Below are 20793 nucleotides of genomic sequence, written 5' to 3'. Positions count from 1 at the left end.
ATAAACATTTAAATATTTGGTCTAAAGTATTAAACAATATTTTTATGTACTCATTAAATATAAATCACGGTGAAACGTGTATTTATATGAATCGGTATTCTATAAAAACAAAAAATTACATTAATCAATTGGTTTGAGTTTGAGCTCTAAATGTCAAAAGTGTCTGGAGGTACCAGGTTCAAATCTAATAAAAAATAAGAATCCTTTTGTGACCACAAAGATTGAAATACGATGACTTCAAGCTATCTGTGAAACGGATAGTCTTCTTAAAATTAGTCGGCTTGCGTAACGAGTTATATATTAATAAGTATCAATTTAATACGAAAGAAAATAAATATGAGGAGATAGAGTAATATCACCCTACCTAGTTGTACCTGTTACCACATATGTATTTAACACAAATTTTGTTGACAGGTTGACTCCGACTTTGAACGTGTCTCCACCCTTTGCTTCCTCTACTTAATTAAAATTCAATCATTCATCTTTCTGTTCAATTATTTTCCTACTTCTATCTTCTCGTTTTCCGGCAAAAATGGCGGTGGAAGGAGGAGCAACCACGGGCTCGACGTTGGAATACACCCCCACATGGACATTGGGGACGGTTTGCTTCATGTTCATCTTTCTCGGACTTGCAATCGAGCATTTATTCCATATTGCCTCGCGTGTAAGGATCCATAGTTTTATTTGTATTTGATTATATATATAATGTTTCGCTGTGAATTTTGAGTGTATTTTATGTTCTCACGGGTCTTACAAAACAGACTGATCTCACGTGAACTCAACCATATATATATATATATATATATATATATATATATATATATAAAGTGATTGTGGAATTATCGATGTGTATGCTTACTGTTTTTGGTATGGTAATGCAGTGGCTTAAGGAACATAGGAAAACTGCTTTATATGACGCAGTAGAGAAGCTCAAGGAAGGTAAGAATTTGACTTTTTTAGAGTCAAAGAGATCGGTTTTGAACTCGGGATTTTATAAGAAATATTTTGTTATAGAATAATAATCAATAACCATGTTAATAATTTCCAAAATCATTATGCGGGAAACTAATCCGGGCTAGAAAAATGTTAAGATCCAGTGTCGATTTTGAGAAAACTACGACAGTTGACTTCGAAACTGAACTTGTGTGTTGTATATGGTGCAGTTTTGATGCTTTTGGGCCTTATGTCACTGATACTTGTAGTGACTCAAAGAGAAATCTCCAAAATCTGCATACCAAACAAAGTAGCAGATTCAATGCTTCCTTGTCACAAAATCTCCGACAAAACGACACAACCAACCGAAGCATACGGACCTCGTTATGCCACCCCTCCCCAATTCGAACCACGAGCCTCTGAATACAACACGGGCCCACCTCAACGGAGACTCCTAGCTTCGGCTTCCGCCACATCTAACTCATCTGGTCATTGTGCTTCAAAGGTAGTACGACCGTATAAGATGACCAAATCATATGTTTCATGAGCAACAAACCAGTATTTGACTTGTTCGTTATATTATAATATCTGTAACTGTTTATATTCTAACAAAAGCTTATTTTATATAGGGTATGACATCTTTTATATCAGAACAAGGGGTAAACCAGCTGAACACCTTTATATGTGTTTTGGCTATCATGCAAATAGTGTATAGTGTTGCTACCATGGGTTTGGGGAGTGCTAAGGTAACTATTCTAACTTTTGTTCATTTCTAGAAAGTATAGGGACTAATATGTAAATTTTACAATGTCAGTTACCAATGTTGGAAAGACTTGAAAATTGGAATGCCAAATTTTCAATTAACCCCTTGATCTTTTCCCAAATTTTAGAATTTATACGTTCTTGAAAATTTTAAACAGATGAGGACTTGGAAAGCTTGGGAGAAAGAAACTCAAACACTTGAATATGTGGTGGATAATGGTATTAAATATATTTCAATTACACAAATTTTGGTAAATGTCTTTAAAGTCCAAATATCAGCCACCTCAGCAAACAGTAACGCATGTTGTTTGTATCTTTCACTTAGATCCTAACCGCTTTAGATTTACAAGACAAACGACATTTGGACAACGGCATATGAACGATCCTATCGACACGCCGATTCTATTGTGGACTGTAAGTTGAACAAGAATATACCCTTTTTTTATTGTTTTTCTATATCTCAACATGGTGACGGACACTTGGAATATATACTGAAACAGAAATGCTTCTTCCGACAATTCTTTCATTCAGTAGCTAAAATCGACTATTTCACTCTGCGTCATGGCTTTATTTCAGTAAGTACCCATATAAATGCTTTTTCATATTTATTTTGACCGATCAAAATTTAACGTTTAAAAATATACAAATTTCAGGCTCATTTATCAACAAACAATTCTTTCAATTTCCGTAAGTACATACAACGTTCCTTGGAAGATGACTTCAAAGTTGTAGTCGGTGTAAGGTAAAATTTGTACTAGCAGTCCCTATTTTATATTAACTTGCTTAAAAAGCCCCCTTAACTTTGTAAATTACATCAAAGTCCTTTGGATTTTGAAATATTCAAACTTAATACTTTTACAAAATTATTTTTCTTTTAGGTCATAATATACTGATTTTATAGTAAGAGTAATGTTATATCATGCTAAACATATTTCTGATCAACCTTTTCGTCATTTGGACAGTCCTCTCATGTGGTTTATGTTTGTTATTCTCATGCTCGTTGATGTTCATGGTACGTATGAATCTTAGCTCATTTTTTTTTCAACATAATTAGTTTCCTTAAAACTCTGACCTCACATCATATAGAAAAACTGATAGTAAATTAATGATCATGCAAATTAGGTTGGCATATGTATCTGTGGGTATCTTTAGTTCCACTCGCTGTAAGTATTACATTTTATACCAACCATGTTCGATTTTCTTTTTCATCACCTGATATTTTATTATCTGATCATACAATTGGTCTCTATTACTCATAATCTGATATTGTATGTCTTGCTAATCCGGTAGATCGTTCTAGTCCTTGGAACCAAACTACAAGTGATTGTGGCAAGGATGGCGCTACAACTCAAGGAACAAAACAAAGTAATCATAGGAGTGCCCTTGGTTACGCCTAATGACGATCTCTTCTGGTTTAGCAACCCTCGATTTGTCTTAACACTTGTGCACTACATACTTTTTGTGGTAATAATTTAATCCCGTGTCACTAATCAAACTAATTTAATAATCTTGATCTCACTTGTTTTTCCATCTTGCAGAACGCTTTCGAGTTTGCGTTCTTCATATGGATTACGGTACATTCCTTTTACTATGACTTATTTTGAGAAAACTAGTATTGAATAACTGTGTCAATTTTATCAGAATAATTGTTTGTTTACCTTTTAATAGCTTCATTAAGAGGTAGCATCTGAATCATTAAGAGGTGAATCTTGTTTGGCAAAAAAAAAGTCTGCCTCTTAATGGTTCTAAATGCCTCTGAATGATTTTGTATCATGAGTCTCCCTTAACCATTAAGTGTCATGATTTTACTGTAAACAAATACCAAACAATTATATTTCATTTTGCACTGTATCATGAAAATCTCTTAATCATTCTGACCACTTAATCATTATGCACCAAACCTTTCAGCAACTGTCAAACAACCTTTAAATATCCAGAATGTGTGTTGTAACATGTAAAACATGGTATCTCATTACAATTGGTTTATGTATAATTTTAATCATTACTAGTTAAAGTTTATTCAATAACTTCTTGTTATTATTGTTATTCACAGTTACAATTTGGGATAAATTCATGCTTCCATGAAAATACAACGATTGTTGTGACGAGGGTTATATTAGCGTAAGTTATTCAAAAAAACACCTCAAAATTACCAATACCAATTTTGCCCTTGAAAGTTTAAAAATGTATCGTTTTCCACCAAAACTGGTAGACCTCTAATTTTGCACTAGTACTGAAAAATCATCTGACATTTTTCTAGGGTGGTGGTTCAAGTCATCTGTAGTTACATTACTCTTCCCCTCTATGCTCTCGTGATTCAGGTTCGCGTCTCTCTATCTATCTCTCACGGTTCCTAGAGTAATATCTGAGCTCATGGTCCTCACGTTATTAACTAAGATTGAATTTTGAGTGTGTGTATACATCTTTTTTTGTGAAAATACAGTAGAAATTTCATCGAGACGTGAAATGGTCTTTTCATTTGCAGATGGGTTCACAATTCAAAAGTGCAGTGCTAGAAGATCAAATGAAGCTTATGATAAAGCAATGGCACAGGAAGGTTAAAGAGAAACGTAAAAAAGCACAATCCCCTCATGACAGTCCAATATCAAACACAACTACTCTAATGAACTCAATCGAGATTGTTCAGTCTCATCGAACACCAACGCTTCATCAGCTCACGCCTCGTAGCATTGGGGATACCAGTGAGATCGTTGAAGAGACTGAACAAGAATAACACGTAAATATTATACGAAGTCTAAAAACTTCTAGCATTAATCAGTTATTCATTAATTCTATTGAAGATTGTTAAATTAATTATTAGATTATAGTCATACTTAGTGGCTATTTACCTAAACACTTATCAGGTAAGCGCTTACAGGCATAAGACATCATATTCACTTACCTTGTTGTGTAACATTCTCCACTATTAAAATGAATTTGTTGGTAAGCATCTTAAACTTAATAAGCACTTACCGGATAAAAGTCTTTTTCTTCACTTACCGGATAGGACTCTCAGTTCTTGTTATGCTTCTTACGGAGTAAGATTCTTAGTCATTTCCATGTTCAATCTGTGGGGTAAGTAATATCGGTAAACGTTTATCCATTAAATGTTTAAACGATCTCTTATTATGGTTGTTGTAAATAAAATAATATTGACTTTTATACAAAATAAATATATTCCGCCAAGCATTTATCTTTGGGCCCAATGGGTTAATTTCTAAATCGGCCCAACCCATAAACGATAGGACTCTAGGAGTTTTAAAGGCATTAAAATGAGTTTGGTGGGATTGACCCTTTAACATTTTGAATTTTTATATCTATACTATATTATAAAGCATTGGACAAAAAAATTTAAAAATCATTTTTTATACATAAAGTACTGTTTATTAATGTATGTTACTTAAAATTCAAGATTACGAGTAGATTGTGCGTAAATACAACTTATTAAAGCTTCATATATGAATTTGTGTAACTAACTGCAGATAAACATAATCAAATACAAGATAAACATCTCATTTTAAATATAAAATATAATTAGGATAATTATTGAATTCTAACAGAATATTTAATTATTATCTTTGTAAAATGTTATATTATTAAACCAAAAATATATTATTTCATTATTAAACCTAAATTAAATTATAATTGAAAAAAATAAATTAAAGAAATTACATAAAAAATGAGAAATATTAAATAGTTGATTTGATATTAACATTGATATTTTTTTTTTCAAAATTTTATGATATCTTCAAATTTATATTTTATTCAAAGATAAAATCATTATTGATTTCTTAAAAACACATAAAATCGTATTATAACATCGACAGAGACAAATAATAAAATAGAACATTAAAATCGAGATGTATCTCGCTGCATTGCGCGAGTACCCTTCTAGTATTTAATTAACATAAAAAATATAGGAAGGGTTTAAACGAAAATATTTATATCTTATGAAAATTCGAAAATGCATTTGTATCTCTAAATTAATTAACTCATAATAAAAATTAAAATAAATAAAAATAAATTAGTATTTATCAGTAATCTATAGCTATCTTCGACTTGTCTTTATCCTTTTAAATGTTACTAGTGTACGCCTATGTCTCAGTTGTCAATAATGTTGCGATTTTGTTGTGACGAACAGAAAAGTCTTTAATATTTGATAATGATGTGATAATACTATGATAAATCGAAAACCAGTGATAATCACGTCCACAATCATTGACTTCGTCTGTTCATTATGTGATTTTACAATTTTTTCCAATCTTACCCCTACATGTCTTTGATATTCTCAGACAAAGTAATTTTTTTTAATATTTTACTGCTCTTTAAATCTTTCTAAAATTGTGACTTAAAAACTAGATGATGTGCTTATAAGCATTTCCGCATTCGCGTAAATCACATGTATTCTCGTTTGAACTTTTCCCATTATATATGATTACAAAAGTTATATTATTATAATTATCGTATTTATTTAATAAAACAATATAATATATAGCAAGCATTTGCAACCATTTGGGCAACTTTCAAACTCATTCAACACATTTCAGTTTCGTTTTAAGCTAAGTTTTAATATTCTACTCATACGACTCGTTTAAAGAAAAATTATTGAACAAACTGACTCGTTTATCGATAACTAAGTCGAAACTGTCACCTCTAAGTTCTGCAATCTCAAACATCTCGACTTTATCTGATAAGACATCGTTTGTTATGTGGGATGATTATTGACGTAATTTGGTATATAAAAGTAAGATTAGATTGGCTGGTAGCTGAATTATGACCATTTGCTAAGTCAAAAGATGTTTACAGGTTCTTTAAGTGAATAACTTTACAAGCATACCTAAAAGGAAAAGTTAAGCGTACTTTTACAGTTTTCGTGTTTAAGTTGACCATGCTATGAATGTGTTTCGAATAAACTTTTGGTTGGTTATTTTTGTCTTTATTCACAATGCCATAAAAAGTACAACAACGTTTCAAATGTTTTTGTTTTGAAGTGACATCTCACCCTTCAAACGAGTGGGAACCAATTATTTTCGATAAATATCAGGAATTGAATTTATGATGGATTTTAATTTTTTTTTTAATAAATAAATTGAAGAGTAAAGCAATATCTCATCTATAATTTTAGGAATGCTATTTATAATTTGTTGTGATAAATTAATTTTTATTATTGAATTTTGAGGTTGAAATATTAAATTGATACTTAACATTAAAAATATATTATATATGTGTTGAACATATAGAGACAGAGACACTTGGGATCGTGTGAAATCATCATGTTTTCGTGAAATTACTTTTTTACATTTGAAACTTTACAGCAAAACGTTGTGAAATTAACCTTTACAATATTTTTTGTTGTGAAGCTTCGACTTTTTTTTTACCTTCACAACATTTTGCTGTGAAGTTTCAAGTGTAAAAAAAAATGGTCTCAAAGGTCTCATGAAAACATATTGGTATCACGTGAACCCAACACACACTCTCTCTCTCTCTCTATATATATATATATCAACTTAGAACCCAATTATTTTTTAATAACCGTTGAAAATCAATTTTAATTTGTTATTTCATCAGTAGTCTTGGGTTTTTCATAACATTATCAGAGCAAAGTCATATAATAAAAAGTCTTGGTTTTATCAAACCAGTGTTACATCATTATCGACAAGAGAGCATCAACGTAAAAAGTCTTCGATAATACTAACAAAATTTAAAAAATAAAAATAAAATATTTAAATTAATATAAAATTATTGATAAATACATGATTAAATCAATACGTTTAATAATAAATTTTAATTTTTATTAAATAATTTGGAATTCTAGAAAACAAAATGGAATGAAAAGACATGGTTTGTATAATTGAAATGCATAGGCCCACTTAGAGTTAACGGATCAGGCCCAAGTCAAAATGATTGTACGAGTACTGAACAGCTCACGGCCCACCTTACGAAAATGATTAAATGCATGTCGGCCTACTAAACTGTTATAGACCGCTATGATCATGACAACTTGCCTATCCCATTATTATGTCTTTATTTTCTTTTTAGATATAGAAAACATAAGTGTTTTCACTTTAAATACATATGTTATTATAGATTTGGATCCTCGTTGAGACCAACTTATTTTCATGAGATCATTTCTTTTGCACTTGAAACTTCACAGCAAAACGCTGTGAAGGTAAAAATACACCGAAACTTCACAGCAAAACGCTGTGAAAGTAAAAAGACACCGAAACTTCACAGCAAAAACACTATGAAGGTTATCTTCACAGCGTTTTGCTTTGAAGTTTCAAGCGTAAAAAAATGGTCTTACGAAAACATGTTGGTCTCACGTGATTCCATGTTTATTATTGTATTCGAGTAATTAATGAATAGATATTTAAGATCGCATATTTTGCTAAAATACAAAAAAAAAAATGTGTTCGATTACGCTTGGGCATCCAAAAAACTAGTTTATTTTTTAAATTTGTTATAAAAAAATCTCTGTTGATTTGTTAGAGTATCTCCAACGGCTTTTTCAAAAATAGAGAAATCAATTTTTTGTTCTCTATAATGCTCCAACAGCTTCTTGAAAATAGATAATCATGGAGAAAGCTCATTATAAAAAGAATTCTAATATTAATTATATTACTAAAATTGTATAATTTTATCATTTTAATACACATTTTATAAAGCTTTATAAAATATGAATAATTCAATCTTATTGATAAAAATAAATACATTTATTTCACTTCACATCAAGTTTTAAAAAGTCCCCAAATTTAAATTTTTTATTTTTTATTTATTTTAAATAATAATATAAATAATCTGTTGAAATAAAATATAAAATATTATTTTATTTTATTTTATTTAAATAATTCTACGGGATATACTCTTAAGTACCATTGTTGTGTTGGTTGGTTTAATTGATTGTTATTGGAGAAAAATAAAAAGGTGAATAAAAAAAAATTAAAAAATATATATAAATATTTTGTTATATATGCCCCAATTGCAAGCTTGCAATGATGGGGATACGAATTGTCTCCTTGGTAGGTCTTCCACTTGTGTGTTAGTCGACCATTTAAAATTAAAATATTAAAATAAATGTTTGTTAATATTTAAATTTAAAAAAATTAATTAAAATAGTTATTTTGAAAAATGATTTAAAGGTTGTTTAACAGTTGTTGAATAGTTTGGTGTTGAATGATTAACTAGTCAGACTGATTAAGAGATTCTTATGATATAGTGTAAAATGAAATATAATTGTTTGGTAATGGTTTTGAGTAAAATTAGGATATTGAATGGTTAAGGGAGGTTTAGGATAGAAAATCATTAGAACTATTAAGAGGCATAGTTTTTTTTGTCAAACAAGATTCATCTCTTAACGATTCAGATAATGCACCATAATGCTACCATCTCAGTAAGTGACAGGTCTGCAAGTTATGCAGGTAGCTAAATGACAAAAAAAAATATATTGCAGACCTGATTCGTGACTTAAGAAAGTTATAGTTTCTACTCATATCTGAATACAGTCATTTCCAAGATATTTCATTCAAGGTTTCACTTGTGCGGACAAGTGGCACCTCCACAAATTGCGAACCTGAGCATAAACTGTAAAAAAAATAAAGTCACGGACCAGGTCCGCAATTGCGAACATGTCACTTTCGGACTTGGGTAAGAATTGTAAAAAAAATTTGTTGTTTAGCTACCTCCTCAACTTGTTGACCTACAACTTGCGAAGGTAGTGACATTATGGTAATTTCTGAAGAGAAATGGCTAAGAAGTGAAACATCTCTCAAAAATGGTTATTTCAATTAATTCCCCTTAAATATTATACCTGAGATCCTTTATCAGTTTGGGAGGGATGTTTTGGGGATGGGAATAAATGTTGCTTTGTAATGAAGTGAGTACATTTTCTATCTGACGTGTTTTAAAATCGTGAGTTCAGATGTAAACAAAGCTAATAATACCTGATACACTTGGTAGGACATGTTATATTTTACCTTTTCTAGAACAAGATCTAAAAAGTTGTCTATAAGTTCAGTGTTGCTTTTACTTGTAATTTGACTTTGTGATTTTGTTGTTTTACAGTATATGTTAAATTCTGTTATTATAACGCTGATATATTAAATATGACTTTTTTTTATGTTATAAAATAGTTTTTCTGTTTCATGTTAATACGCGTTTCTAGATTAATATCGATTATTTTTCAAAACATGACTTGTTAAAGGATCAAATCATTTTTGTGTGGGTCATTCATGATTTAAAAAATTGTTCCTTCTGTTTATTCAAAAGTAATGATGATTATGTTAGACAATACAATTACTGATTATATGTAAGAATGCTTTTATCTTGATATGATTAGATTTCCCTGACCACTATGAAGGCAGCTAATTATGGTCAAAACTGTGGTGTTTGTAACGTCTTATATCCAAAGTAACAATATGAACCAATAGATTATAAGAACTTACAATGGACTTCAAGAGTTGTATGCTCAAACCAGTACAGATGATATGTCAAATAAACTCTTTTGTTCAGTATACTGATGTCATCTTGAAAAACTCAACAAAATTGTCGTTGTAAAATGTATGAATCCATCGTTATTGCATTTTAAAGGGCTATAATAAACATGTAAGGTCATTTACCAAACGTTTATTGGTTGTCACTTGTCTTACCGGATGAACATTATGACGAACGGGGATCTTATATGGTAAGAGGCGTAGCAACCACTGAAAATATTACCCTGTAAGGGGTTGTTTACCAAATTTTATATTAAGTCCTATATGGATAAATTTGTTTGTTCGAATAAATTTGTCTGTCTGGATAAATGAGTGTTGTTGTTTACTTTTTTTATCTGAACCAACAGTCTGAATAACATAAATTACTGATTTACCCCCAATATTAATTATTTGAACATCAAAACAGAAAATCATAAAGAGGCTGACGATGGGGTGTCTCATATGGGAAGGAGACGGTGCTTTAAATAATTGGTAAGGGTGTCATTTTTTTGGCTGAATGAGGACAACACACCATTTCTATATGTGCTATTAAGTCATGTTCTGTGCAAATAAGCCGTAAGTAAACAACGCAAATGAGTTGTGCAAATAAGCCATATAGACCAATAAGCCTAATTAAGCCGCAAGTAAACAACCTATAAGTAAATAATAAGACTTTTACCAACAATCTATTTTAATGACAAAAATGTTACTCAATAAAATAATTGAAAATCATGACTCTTATAGGTTAGTGTTTGATAATCGTACCTTTAATTTTACTTCCTCAACACAATCATTAAAACCAAATATTTGTTAAATTCTTGTCATAATTTTGTTTTTAGTCAATAACTTTTACGAGATATAATGATTTTAGATTAAAAGTATATATTAAATACGATAAAATTAAGGACGTTTTATGTTCTACAAGTATAATATTTGTGTAAAAAATGTATTGTTTTTACTGTTCCAAAATAATTGTTCACATTTTTAATTTAGTTTCTTTTAGAATAATTGTCTACTTTCATAAATAAACAATTACTTTCTCATTTTACCCTTAATTTTATAAGATGGAGAAAATTTGTTATTCTATTATTGAGGATACAATCGTCTTTTGATTAATTAAAACACTGTAATAATTATATATTCATAAAAATGTATGTTATTTTCATTGTGAACATTTATTTTAAAATAAAGAAAGTAAAAAAATATTTATACGAATTGAAGATTTTTGCAAATACAATTAGAGAAGCAATCGCAAACGGGACAATTCAAGGAACCCGATTGTGAAGACGACACAAATTGTATTTCTATAGAACCCGGATGATTTTAGATATTTTAATTAAATTAAATGTTTTAAAAATAATATGAAATAAAAATAATTTCATAAATATTAAAAATCGTATTAAATGTTGATCGATTTAATGTTACAAACTTACAATATAGTGTGATCACCCACCACCATTAACGGTCACATCCCCCATACAAACAAAGAGACGCACGTGTGTCTATGTATACCATGGAAATTATTTATACTATATTATAAAATATTTAATAAGAACTTTTAAAAATTATTTTTTATGTATGAAATATTATATATTTATGCATATTACTTAAAATTCAAGATTACAAGTGAATTATGTATAAGTACAACTTATTAAAGCTCCATGTTTGAATTTGTATGATTAACTGCGGATAAACATAATTATTAAAATATAATTAGAATAATTATCAAATTCAAACAAAATAATTAATTATTATTTTTATATTAAAATGATATTATTAAACCAAATATAAATTACTTCGTTATTGAATTAAAAAACTACACAAAAAATAAGAATTTTAAATAGTTAATTTGATACTAATATCGATATATTTTTGTCAACTTTTTATGATATATTCAAATTTGTATTTTATTCAAAAATAAAAACATCATTGTTTTTTCAAAATCACATAAAACCATACTATAACATCGATTGAGATGAATAATAAAATGAAATATTAAAACCAAGATGTATCTTGCTGCATTATGCGAGTACCCTTCTAGTAATAAAAAATAACCAATCTCGCAATTGTTTGGTTTGAATGAATGGAATGGATTTGAGAGAATTTGTATTTTAAATCTATTTTTTTTATTAACCTGAATATCCAACCCGCTATGTGAACCGACTAATCCCAGGACGACCACCTGCTTTGCAGATATTCCGGAGTCACCGCATTTGAACCTCCGTGGCTACAAGGAGATTTTTATTCCTCTTGGATTTGAACCTGGGACCTCTAGCCCTCCAGGTACCTTTGACCTTTGGAGCCAAATTCAAACCAATCAGGTACCACCCTTGTGGTTATTTTCAATCTATTTTAATTTCATGTTTGATTTGTTAGATTGTCCGGATTTGAAATCCTATAATTTATTTTAATCCTTCAAATATAGGATTTTGAAATACGTAGAAAGAGCTCGGGATTTCACTGGATTTTGTAAATTGTATGCAATAAGGTTTCAAAAAATATTAAAAACATTTGTTTTGTAATAATCGATTAATAAAAATGTAATTCAGTTATTTTTATAATTATTTATAATTTTTTCTTCGAATACTTTATAAATAATGAAATCCAATTCCATTTCAAATCCTACAAATCAAACACACTAATGAATTCATATTCAATTTCTTTAAAAACAATTCTACAAATCAAACGGACCCTTATAGTCGTGTAATCAAAATAATTGGAGATTATATAATAACATTAATTAAGCAACTTATGCAATCTACTGTTTTCAGTTAAATAAATAGAAAAATTAGACATTACCCAAGTTGTATATGTGTTATTTGCGTAATTGTAGGTAGGCATGTCTATGTGGGTTACACTCTTCATTTGATAAGTAATGATAACCTGTAATTAATACAATAAGTGACAAATTAAGGTCTGTACATTTTTCAGTACTTTGAATTTTGGGTTATAACAACTCGTGTCACATGGATTAAAAGCAAATTGTGTGAGCTTATGAGATCTTTTCAAACATGGTGAAGGTAATGACAACATGTGAGAACCGTCTCACGTGATGACGTGGACATAAAATAAGATATGTGAGGTCTTACGAGTCCCATGTTGTAGAAAATAAGGTCTTACGAGTCCCGAGTTGTAGAAAATTATTTTCAATACAGCTTTATGTTGACTTGAAGATTATTAGGCCATCATACTGCTTTAAGGGGTTATATATGTTCCGTTTGTATGTTGGGTTAATATGCCATCATTGTTTATTCGAAGTCATGAAGTGTTTGATGCCATGGTTGTTCTTTGTAATGTTCTTTTAACATCCATGTTCGAAATACCTAAAAATGTCACAGTGTGTATGAAATGATGGTACAAGTGTCTTGAACGTGACTCTTCCAAACGAATCTAAACATCATCATAAAAGATTTATGAATTTTAGTGGCTCCATCTTTGGTTGTTTGTTTTTGTTGTTACTGTCGCCGAAGTTTGTAGCAAGGTTTTTTGGGAACTTCCAACAACCAACTTACAAAAACTGAAGGTTTTTTTTACAGAAGAATACCGAAGTGGGTTCTCATGGATCAATGGGATTTTGGGTTAATCTCTTGCATGCTCTCAACGTCAAGCATCTATACCTTTTATTTCAGTTAGACCACAACCATGTAACTGTCCAATCTTAACAACAGGAATACACTTGATTAATTATAATTTCACTCAAACAACAGGACAAAAAATATATATTTGAAGATCTAAAAATGAGACAACTTAACTCGATATAAGTAAGGGGCTGTTTGGCAGTTGTTGAATAGTTTGATACAAAATGATTAAGTGATCAGAATAATTAAGAGACTTTCATAATATAGTGCAAAATGAAATATAATTGTTCGGTAATCAATGAAATTAAAGCGCTAAATGGTTAATTGAGACCCATGATACAAAATCATTCAGAAAGTTTTAAAACCATTAAGAGGCAGACTTTTTTTTTTGTCAAACATGATTCGCCTCTTAACGATTCATATATTACATCTTAATAAAACTATTAAGAGACAAACAGACAACCTTTAAATAATTTAAATCGGTACAATTGAACAATATAGAGCTGAATTTTTTAACATTTAAGAAATGAAAAAATGTTCCGATTTATGTAAAAAGATATAACATCCCTTTCATCACTTTTTATATTTTCATTTTTTAATTGTTTAAAAAAACAGTTTTATTAGTTGAATGATATTATTTATATATAGAATTTTAAGACTAAGAGGCCGTTTATCAAACGCTTACCCATGTAAGTGCTTATCAAGTCACATTACCATACCGGATGAATATGACAAGAACCAAGAATCTGACCCGGTAAGTAAGAGCGACGACTCTTACCACAGTTAGCGCTTGCCGGGTAAATTGTTGCATACGATACTGTTTTGGTGGACTAAGATCTTACCCGGTAAGTAAGTGAGAGTGTTGAATTTTACCTGTAACCGATTACCCCGGTAAACGTTTGGTAAACGACCCTTAATTTTGATAGACATTGCTGTAAAACAATATAATATATCTTCTAAAAAAATATAAAATTATAATTGTAAGAAATATTTAAAAATAAAATAATAATAATAATAATAATAATTGAATAAAAGGACCATTTTCTTTCGCGTTGCTTCCAAGGAGAAGAGTCTATAAAATGAAGGATAGGGAAAGATCAACATCACGTGCTTTGTTTGGAAGGGGGCTACTTTTGTAATTGTCATCTTGAAAATGAAAGGAGACATATTTATCCCAAAACAAATTGAAATTAAAATTAGATATATATATATATATATATATATATATATATATATATATATATATATGGGTGAGTTCAAATAAAAATCACTCAATTTGTAAAAAACGTGAAAACCTCATTCAACCAATCATAATTTTTTATTTTGTTTATTTTTTTATAATTATGAGAGGTTGATTAACCATTTTTATTGTGGAGGGTGTTAATCATAGATATTATCATCTTCATTATTTTAATTTTAGATAAATACATGAAACAGTTTCATTAAAATTTCATTAAGTAGTATATGAAACAATTTCATAACCACATATTAAACAACTTCATAAAAAAATGTATTATATGAAACAATTTCACAAGATAACAATTTCATGAAAAAATTTCATAAAATTAACGACGGATGAGAGTAGTTTTTACGGTTTTTTACAAATTGGAGTGATTTTCATTTGATCGCTCATATATATATATATTATAAATTATTTGATAAAAATACTTTAAAACTATTTTTTATGCATAAAATATTAATTACTGATATATATTACTTATAATTAAAGATTACAGGTAAATTGTACATAAGTACAACTTATTATAGCTCTATGTTTGAACTCGCATAACTAACTGTAAATAAAAATGATTAAATACCTAAAAAATATGTCATTTTAAATATAAAAATCTAAAATATAATTAATATAATACTTAATAATTATTTTATATAAAATTATATTATCAAAACAAAATAATTACTTTATATTAAGATTAAATTAAATTATAATAAAAAAATTGTATTAAAAATATTTCACACAAAAACGAGAATTTTTAAATAGTTAATTTAATATTAGTATCGATATATATATATATATATATATATAATTTTATAATATCTTCAAATTTATATTTTATTAAAAAATAAAGACATTATCGTTTTCTTAAAATCACATAAAATCGTATTATAACATCAATAGAGACAATGAATAAAACAAAATATTAAATCGAGATATATTTCGTTGTATTACACAAGTAACCTTTCAGAATTATATTATATAACCATGATAAATTGTTTTTAAATTTAAGTATAGTATTATTAAATTCAAAATGCAGCTTGATTTAATAACTTATAAATTTATTTAAAAATTACATTTATCTTCCATAGTTAATTTATTTTGTAGATTATAACATTAATTATATTATTAAAATATTTAATAAAATATTATTTCTTTTCTGCAAAAACTTGAGGTTCATTTACTAAATGCTTATCGGGTCATTTACCTTACTGCATGCACATGATAAAGGCTGATAACCTTACTCGGTAATAACGATGATAAAGATGAAGTGTCTTATGCCGACTTTTACTCGGTAAGTTTTTATAGGGTAAATGGTTGCATACGATACCGTTTTGATAAACTACAATCTTAATAGTAAAGTTAAAGTGTTGAATTTTACCGGTAAATGTTTATCGGGTAAAAGTTTGGTACCATGAATCTTAAAAATCATTTTTTAACATAAATTTTACAAATGTTCTTATAAATTGCTTTTTTCATTAATATGATTGAGTTGTCACGACTCACAAACTAATAACCTTCAAGCACATGATTCTATATAATCATATATACATGGCCAAACACTTTCTTACAAGCAATTCCACGTGATCCTTAAGATTGATTTTGAGGTTTACGTTTTTAGAGTTGGGTTTCGTTGAGATGAGAAGTTTTGCTGAGAAGTATAAGAATAGATCTCTACATTTGAATCAATCTTAATTGAATATCTAACATTAATTGATGCACCAGATCAATTTTTTTTTTGAAGTATATAATATTTATATACGACAAATGTAACAAATAAACTTACACACCCTCCTCACCTATGGTGAGGTTTGAACCTTGATCTCCTAGAAGGCCAAGGCCTACAATACCGTTAGCCCAAATGCCCTTTGGTGGATCAATTTATTTTTAAAGTACAATTAATGGGTGGACATGAGATTATAAGTGATCAATAGTTCAAATATTTTTTTATGTTTCTCACTATAACTTTCCCTCTCACACGATATTTTGTCTACATTTTTAACAATCAGAGTTACAAATTCAAGTTAATGACGACTTTTATATGATTACAGTTTAACCTAAGACATAAGGATTATTGTTATTCCAACACTGCTTAGATTGTTGTTGCAATATATATATATATACATACAAACTTGGGATCATGTGAGACCAAAAGTTTTTTGTGAGACCCGTAAGACTAATTCTCAACCCTTGGATTAGATCTACAATTTGAACATTCATAATCACAAAATTGTCACGAGACCTCTCAATAATCATAAAATTATCATTGTGCAACTTTAAACCATTAAATCATTAGTTTATAAAGTTGATCAATGAACATAAATTGGTCTTAGGGATCTCACAAAAAGCATTTGGTTTCATGTGAACCCAACTCTATATGTGTGTGTGTGTGTGTGTGTGTGTGTGTGTTGTGTTTTGTTTTGTTGGTGAAACTTGAGAGATTTTTCTTAGGAAAGAGGAGGGGGCATTTTGGACTTGAATATAAATGGAGGGGGTTGTTTGAATGTGGAGGCAAAGAAGAGGGTGTAATTTATACTTGTTTGGTGGAGTTGCAGAGAAAGCGATGGGAAAGAATGTGTGTGGTGGGGCACACACGCATACAGAGAGCCAGCGCCAAAGCCGCAGGCCTCTTTTCCCTATTGTGCCCACGCGCCCACCTCATTCCCAGATACGTAAACGTTAACGGAATTTTTAGTATTATGTTATAAGTTCTTTAAAATAAAGTATAAAGTTATAATTTAAATAAAAATATGACGTTTTAAATTAGACATGAGAATGAGACGGGGACCTTATTTCTATTTTCGTTTCCATCCCTATCAGGGAATATAATTACATCCACATCTCCAATGGGGAACGTGGATCTCCAACGGGAAAACAAATATTTTTTTCCGTTTATGTAAGTTATTTTAAATTAAATATGTGAGAGAACATACATATTTAAATCTAAAACATTTTCAATAAACCTAAAACCAAAATGAATTTAATTTAATACAAAAAAAAAACCCACAACATCATAAAAAAACTAATAACCTAAAACAAAACAAAAATCGATTTAATAAAAAAAAACCTTAAATTCAATGTACCAAAAGATATCGAGTAATATACAAAACTTATCGAGTAATTGTATTTTGACTTGACATCCAAAAACCTACATATTAACATAAAAAAAAAAATAATTTTAGATTATAAACCTAGTAAGGAAATAGAAAAATTATGAATAACCGTTTTAATTGAAATATATAATATACATATATATGTACGTAATATATATATATATATATAATTTATTAATTAATATATAACGGGTACGGGGCGGGAAGGGAAGTACCATACCCGTTCCCGTCTCCGACTGGGGCGGGTAGACCGGGTTCTCCGACGGGTCAGGACTCATTCTCATGCCTATTTCAAATACTTATTTAAATCTGAAGAGACATTTTTTGACTCACTTAACAGATGAGATAGTGAGGCCTGTGATTGAACCCATGATCTATATTGTTACATTGTATTTTTTGACTTACTTCTTTACCAACTGAGCTAAATGCCAGAACCAAAATTAGAAGATAATATAACAATATTAAATATTTATTTAAAAGAAGATGATACAAGCATGTTCACTTAAAAGTAGTAGCACCTTTTTAAAAGCTATTTATAAGGAAAAAAGACGGTGCATTTTGGATCAATTGTTGAGTATTTTTTTTATTCATAAATAATTTTATCAACATTTTTTGGAATATATAAACGATTATCAGAAAGTAGAAGAAATTATATATTTAATAATTTTTTTTAAATGTAGGAAGCTCGATCTCGAATATTTTTTGAGTTCTCGAACTCGATGTTTGTTTACGGGCTCGTATTTGAGATCGATTAACCCTTTTATTTGCTCGAGGTTTATAACTTAAATTTTATATATTTATTATATTATTTATGAACATATGAGCATGTTTGTCTTTGAAATGTATATGCTCGAATGGCTCGGTTCGGCTCGACTCGAAAAATTTAATCAAACTTTCGAACGAGCCGAGTCAAACATTGGTTTTATGAAGTTCGAATCGTTAAGTTAAACAAATTCTATATCGACTCGAGCTCGAGAATTATTAAGCTCGAGATAAACGAGATCGAGCTCAAGTAGCTCGTTAAAAGCTCGACTGGTTAATGTAAGATACATAAAAATTAAAGTTACATTTAATTTATTTCATAGATGATTAAAATATGCTAAATAATTTTAATAAATATGTAATTTAATTATTAATTAAATTTTTAAAAAATATTAATTAATCAGGATATGTGAGGTTGATCAATTTTATTTTTATTTATATTATATGTAATTGTTATTTAAATTCAAATTAATATCCTTTTTTAATTAAATTCAAAATTTATACTCGATTTAATTTTTTTCTAATTAATATATTATATTAATAAAATTAAAAGGGGAGTGGAAAAGAGTGCATGATAAAAGAGACGAGAGTGGTGGTAAAAAGAAAGAGGCGTGTGATGAGACATGAGGGAAGGGGAGATACGTGGTCCAAATGGCTGGGTCAATGTCAAATACCTCCCACCACTTTTCCTGTTTATTGTGGGTCCCACCTTTTCACTGTATTAGAGTTTATCAAACGTTTAACGATAAAATTCATCGTGCTTATTTATCTTATCGATCGATTATTAAAATATATTGTTGAAAACAAAGGTGGATCCAGTTCATTAGATACGTTTGTGTACATCTGCACGAGCCATCATTACGTTCCTCTGTATAAATTAAAATTTTCTAGGCTCGTGAAATATGCAAAATCCATCGTATAGTAATGTTGATTGCGACCATATATATTTTGAAACTACAATGATAATACAAATTTGTCTTGACATAATTGGTTTCAATGACTTTTCTCCCATATCAGACCGGGTTCAAATCAAGTTTCAACCACTTTTAAAAATTTGGCTGTTAATTTCAGGTTTGTTATGTTTCTGAATTTTTTTTGCAATAAATGAATAAAACACAAGATCTCACATATGAAAAATAATAAATTAATCAACAAACTAGTGATGATTTTTTGAAAAACACCCATAGTTTTTGTATTTATAGTCAAACGGTGGCACCATTCGAAAATTTTAAATTTTATAAGTCCACCTCTGGTTGATAAACGTTTTTTACCCGGTAAATCTTAATCCAATAAAAGTCTTCTACATTGCTTACGGGATAAGGTTCTCGATCTTTGGTCATGCTCACCAAATGAAACATGTAACATCGTGTAAGTATTTGGTAAAGAGTCTCTAACATTCGTTTTAATTTTAGGTTTCAAACTTTAACCGTTAGATAAGTCTTCTACTATCAATATTAACTTAGAGGCTGTTTACAAAACACTTATCCGATAAGCGCTTACTGATAAAATTCAACATTATCGCTTTCTTATCCGGTAAGAATTTAGTCCACCAAAACGACATTGGATACAACAATTTACCTGGTAAGTGCTAACCGTGGTAAGAGTCATCGTTCTCACTTACCGGATAAGACTCTCGGTCCTTGGTTCGCTCTTATCGGATAAAATTCTTGGTTTTTGCCATATTCTTTCGGTAAGGTAATGTGACTTGGTAAGTACTTACCCGGGTAAGCGTTTGGTAAACAGCCCCTTAAAAATCTTAAAACTTTACATAATTTTTGTTTGAATCTTATTACGTTCTCATTCGTCTAGTACAAACGAAAAAATAATAGGCAAAATCATCCAAACAGAATAATTTTCATTTTCTTTTTAAAAATACTTATATTTTTTAGAATCATGATATAAGGGTATGTTTAGTAAGGGTGAAGTTGAGAGAAAAATAATAA

General features: G+C 29.3%; 1 protein-coding gene across 1 annotated transcript; it reads left to right on the top strand.

Annotated features, from left to right (window-relative positions):
- The first annotated feature begins 336 nt into the window (after positions 1–336).
- LOC112521399 (MLO-like protein 3) lies at positions 337–4641 on the top strand. The gene is made up of 15 exons (XM_025130234.1): positions 337–664; positions 882–939; positions 1164–1438; positions 1563–1679; positions 1854–1914; positions 2021–2109; positions 2196–2270; positions 2349–2437; positions 2658–2707; positions 2818–2858; positions 2986–3159; positions 3234–3269; positions 3749–3816; positions 3956–4016; positions 4181–4641. The coding sequence occupies exons 1-15, from the start codon at positions 533–535 to the stop codon at positions 4427–4429; spliced, it is 1575 nt and encodes a 524-aa protein (XP_024986002.1). The 5' UTR covers positions 337–532; the 3' UTR covers positions 4430–4641.
- The last annotated feature ends 16152 nt before the right edge of the window (positions 4642–20793 follow it).

Source organism: Cynara cardunculus, assembly GCF_001531365.2.
Source record: "Cynara cardunculus var. scolymus isolate 2C chromosome LG 11, CcrdV1, whole genome shotgun sequence".
Lineage (NCBI taxonomy): Eukaryota > Viridiplantae > Streptophyta > Magnoliopsida > Asterales > Asteraceae > Cynara > Cynara cardunculus.
This window is presented reverse-complemented; position numbering and strand designations above follow the sequence as displayed.

What these genes read in the sequence shown, in the direction of transcription:
- LOC112521399 (XM_025130234.1), top strand. Translation starts at nt 533, where the DNA reads ATGGCGGTGGAAGGAGGAGCAACCACGGGCTCGACGTTGGAATACACC. An exon ending in TGGGTTTGGGGAGTGCTAAG is followed by an intron (nt 1,680 to 1,853) that starts GTAACTATTCTA and finishes AATTTTAAACAG; the next exon opens with ATGAGGACTTGGAAAGCTTG. An exon ending in TCTATGCTCTCGTGATTCAG is followed by an intron (nt 4,017 to 4,180) that starts GTTCGCGTCTCT and finishes TTTCATTTGCAG; the next exon opens with ATGGGTTCACAATTCAAAAG.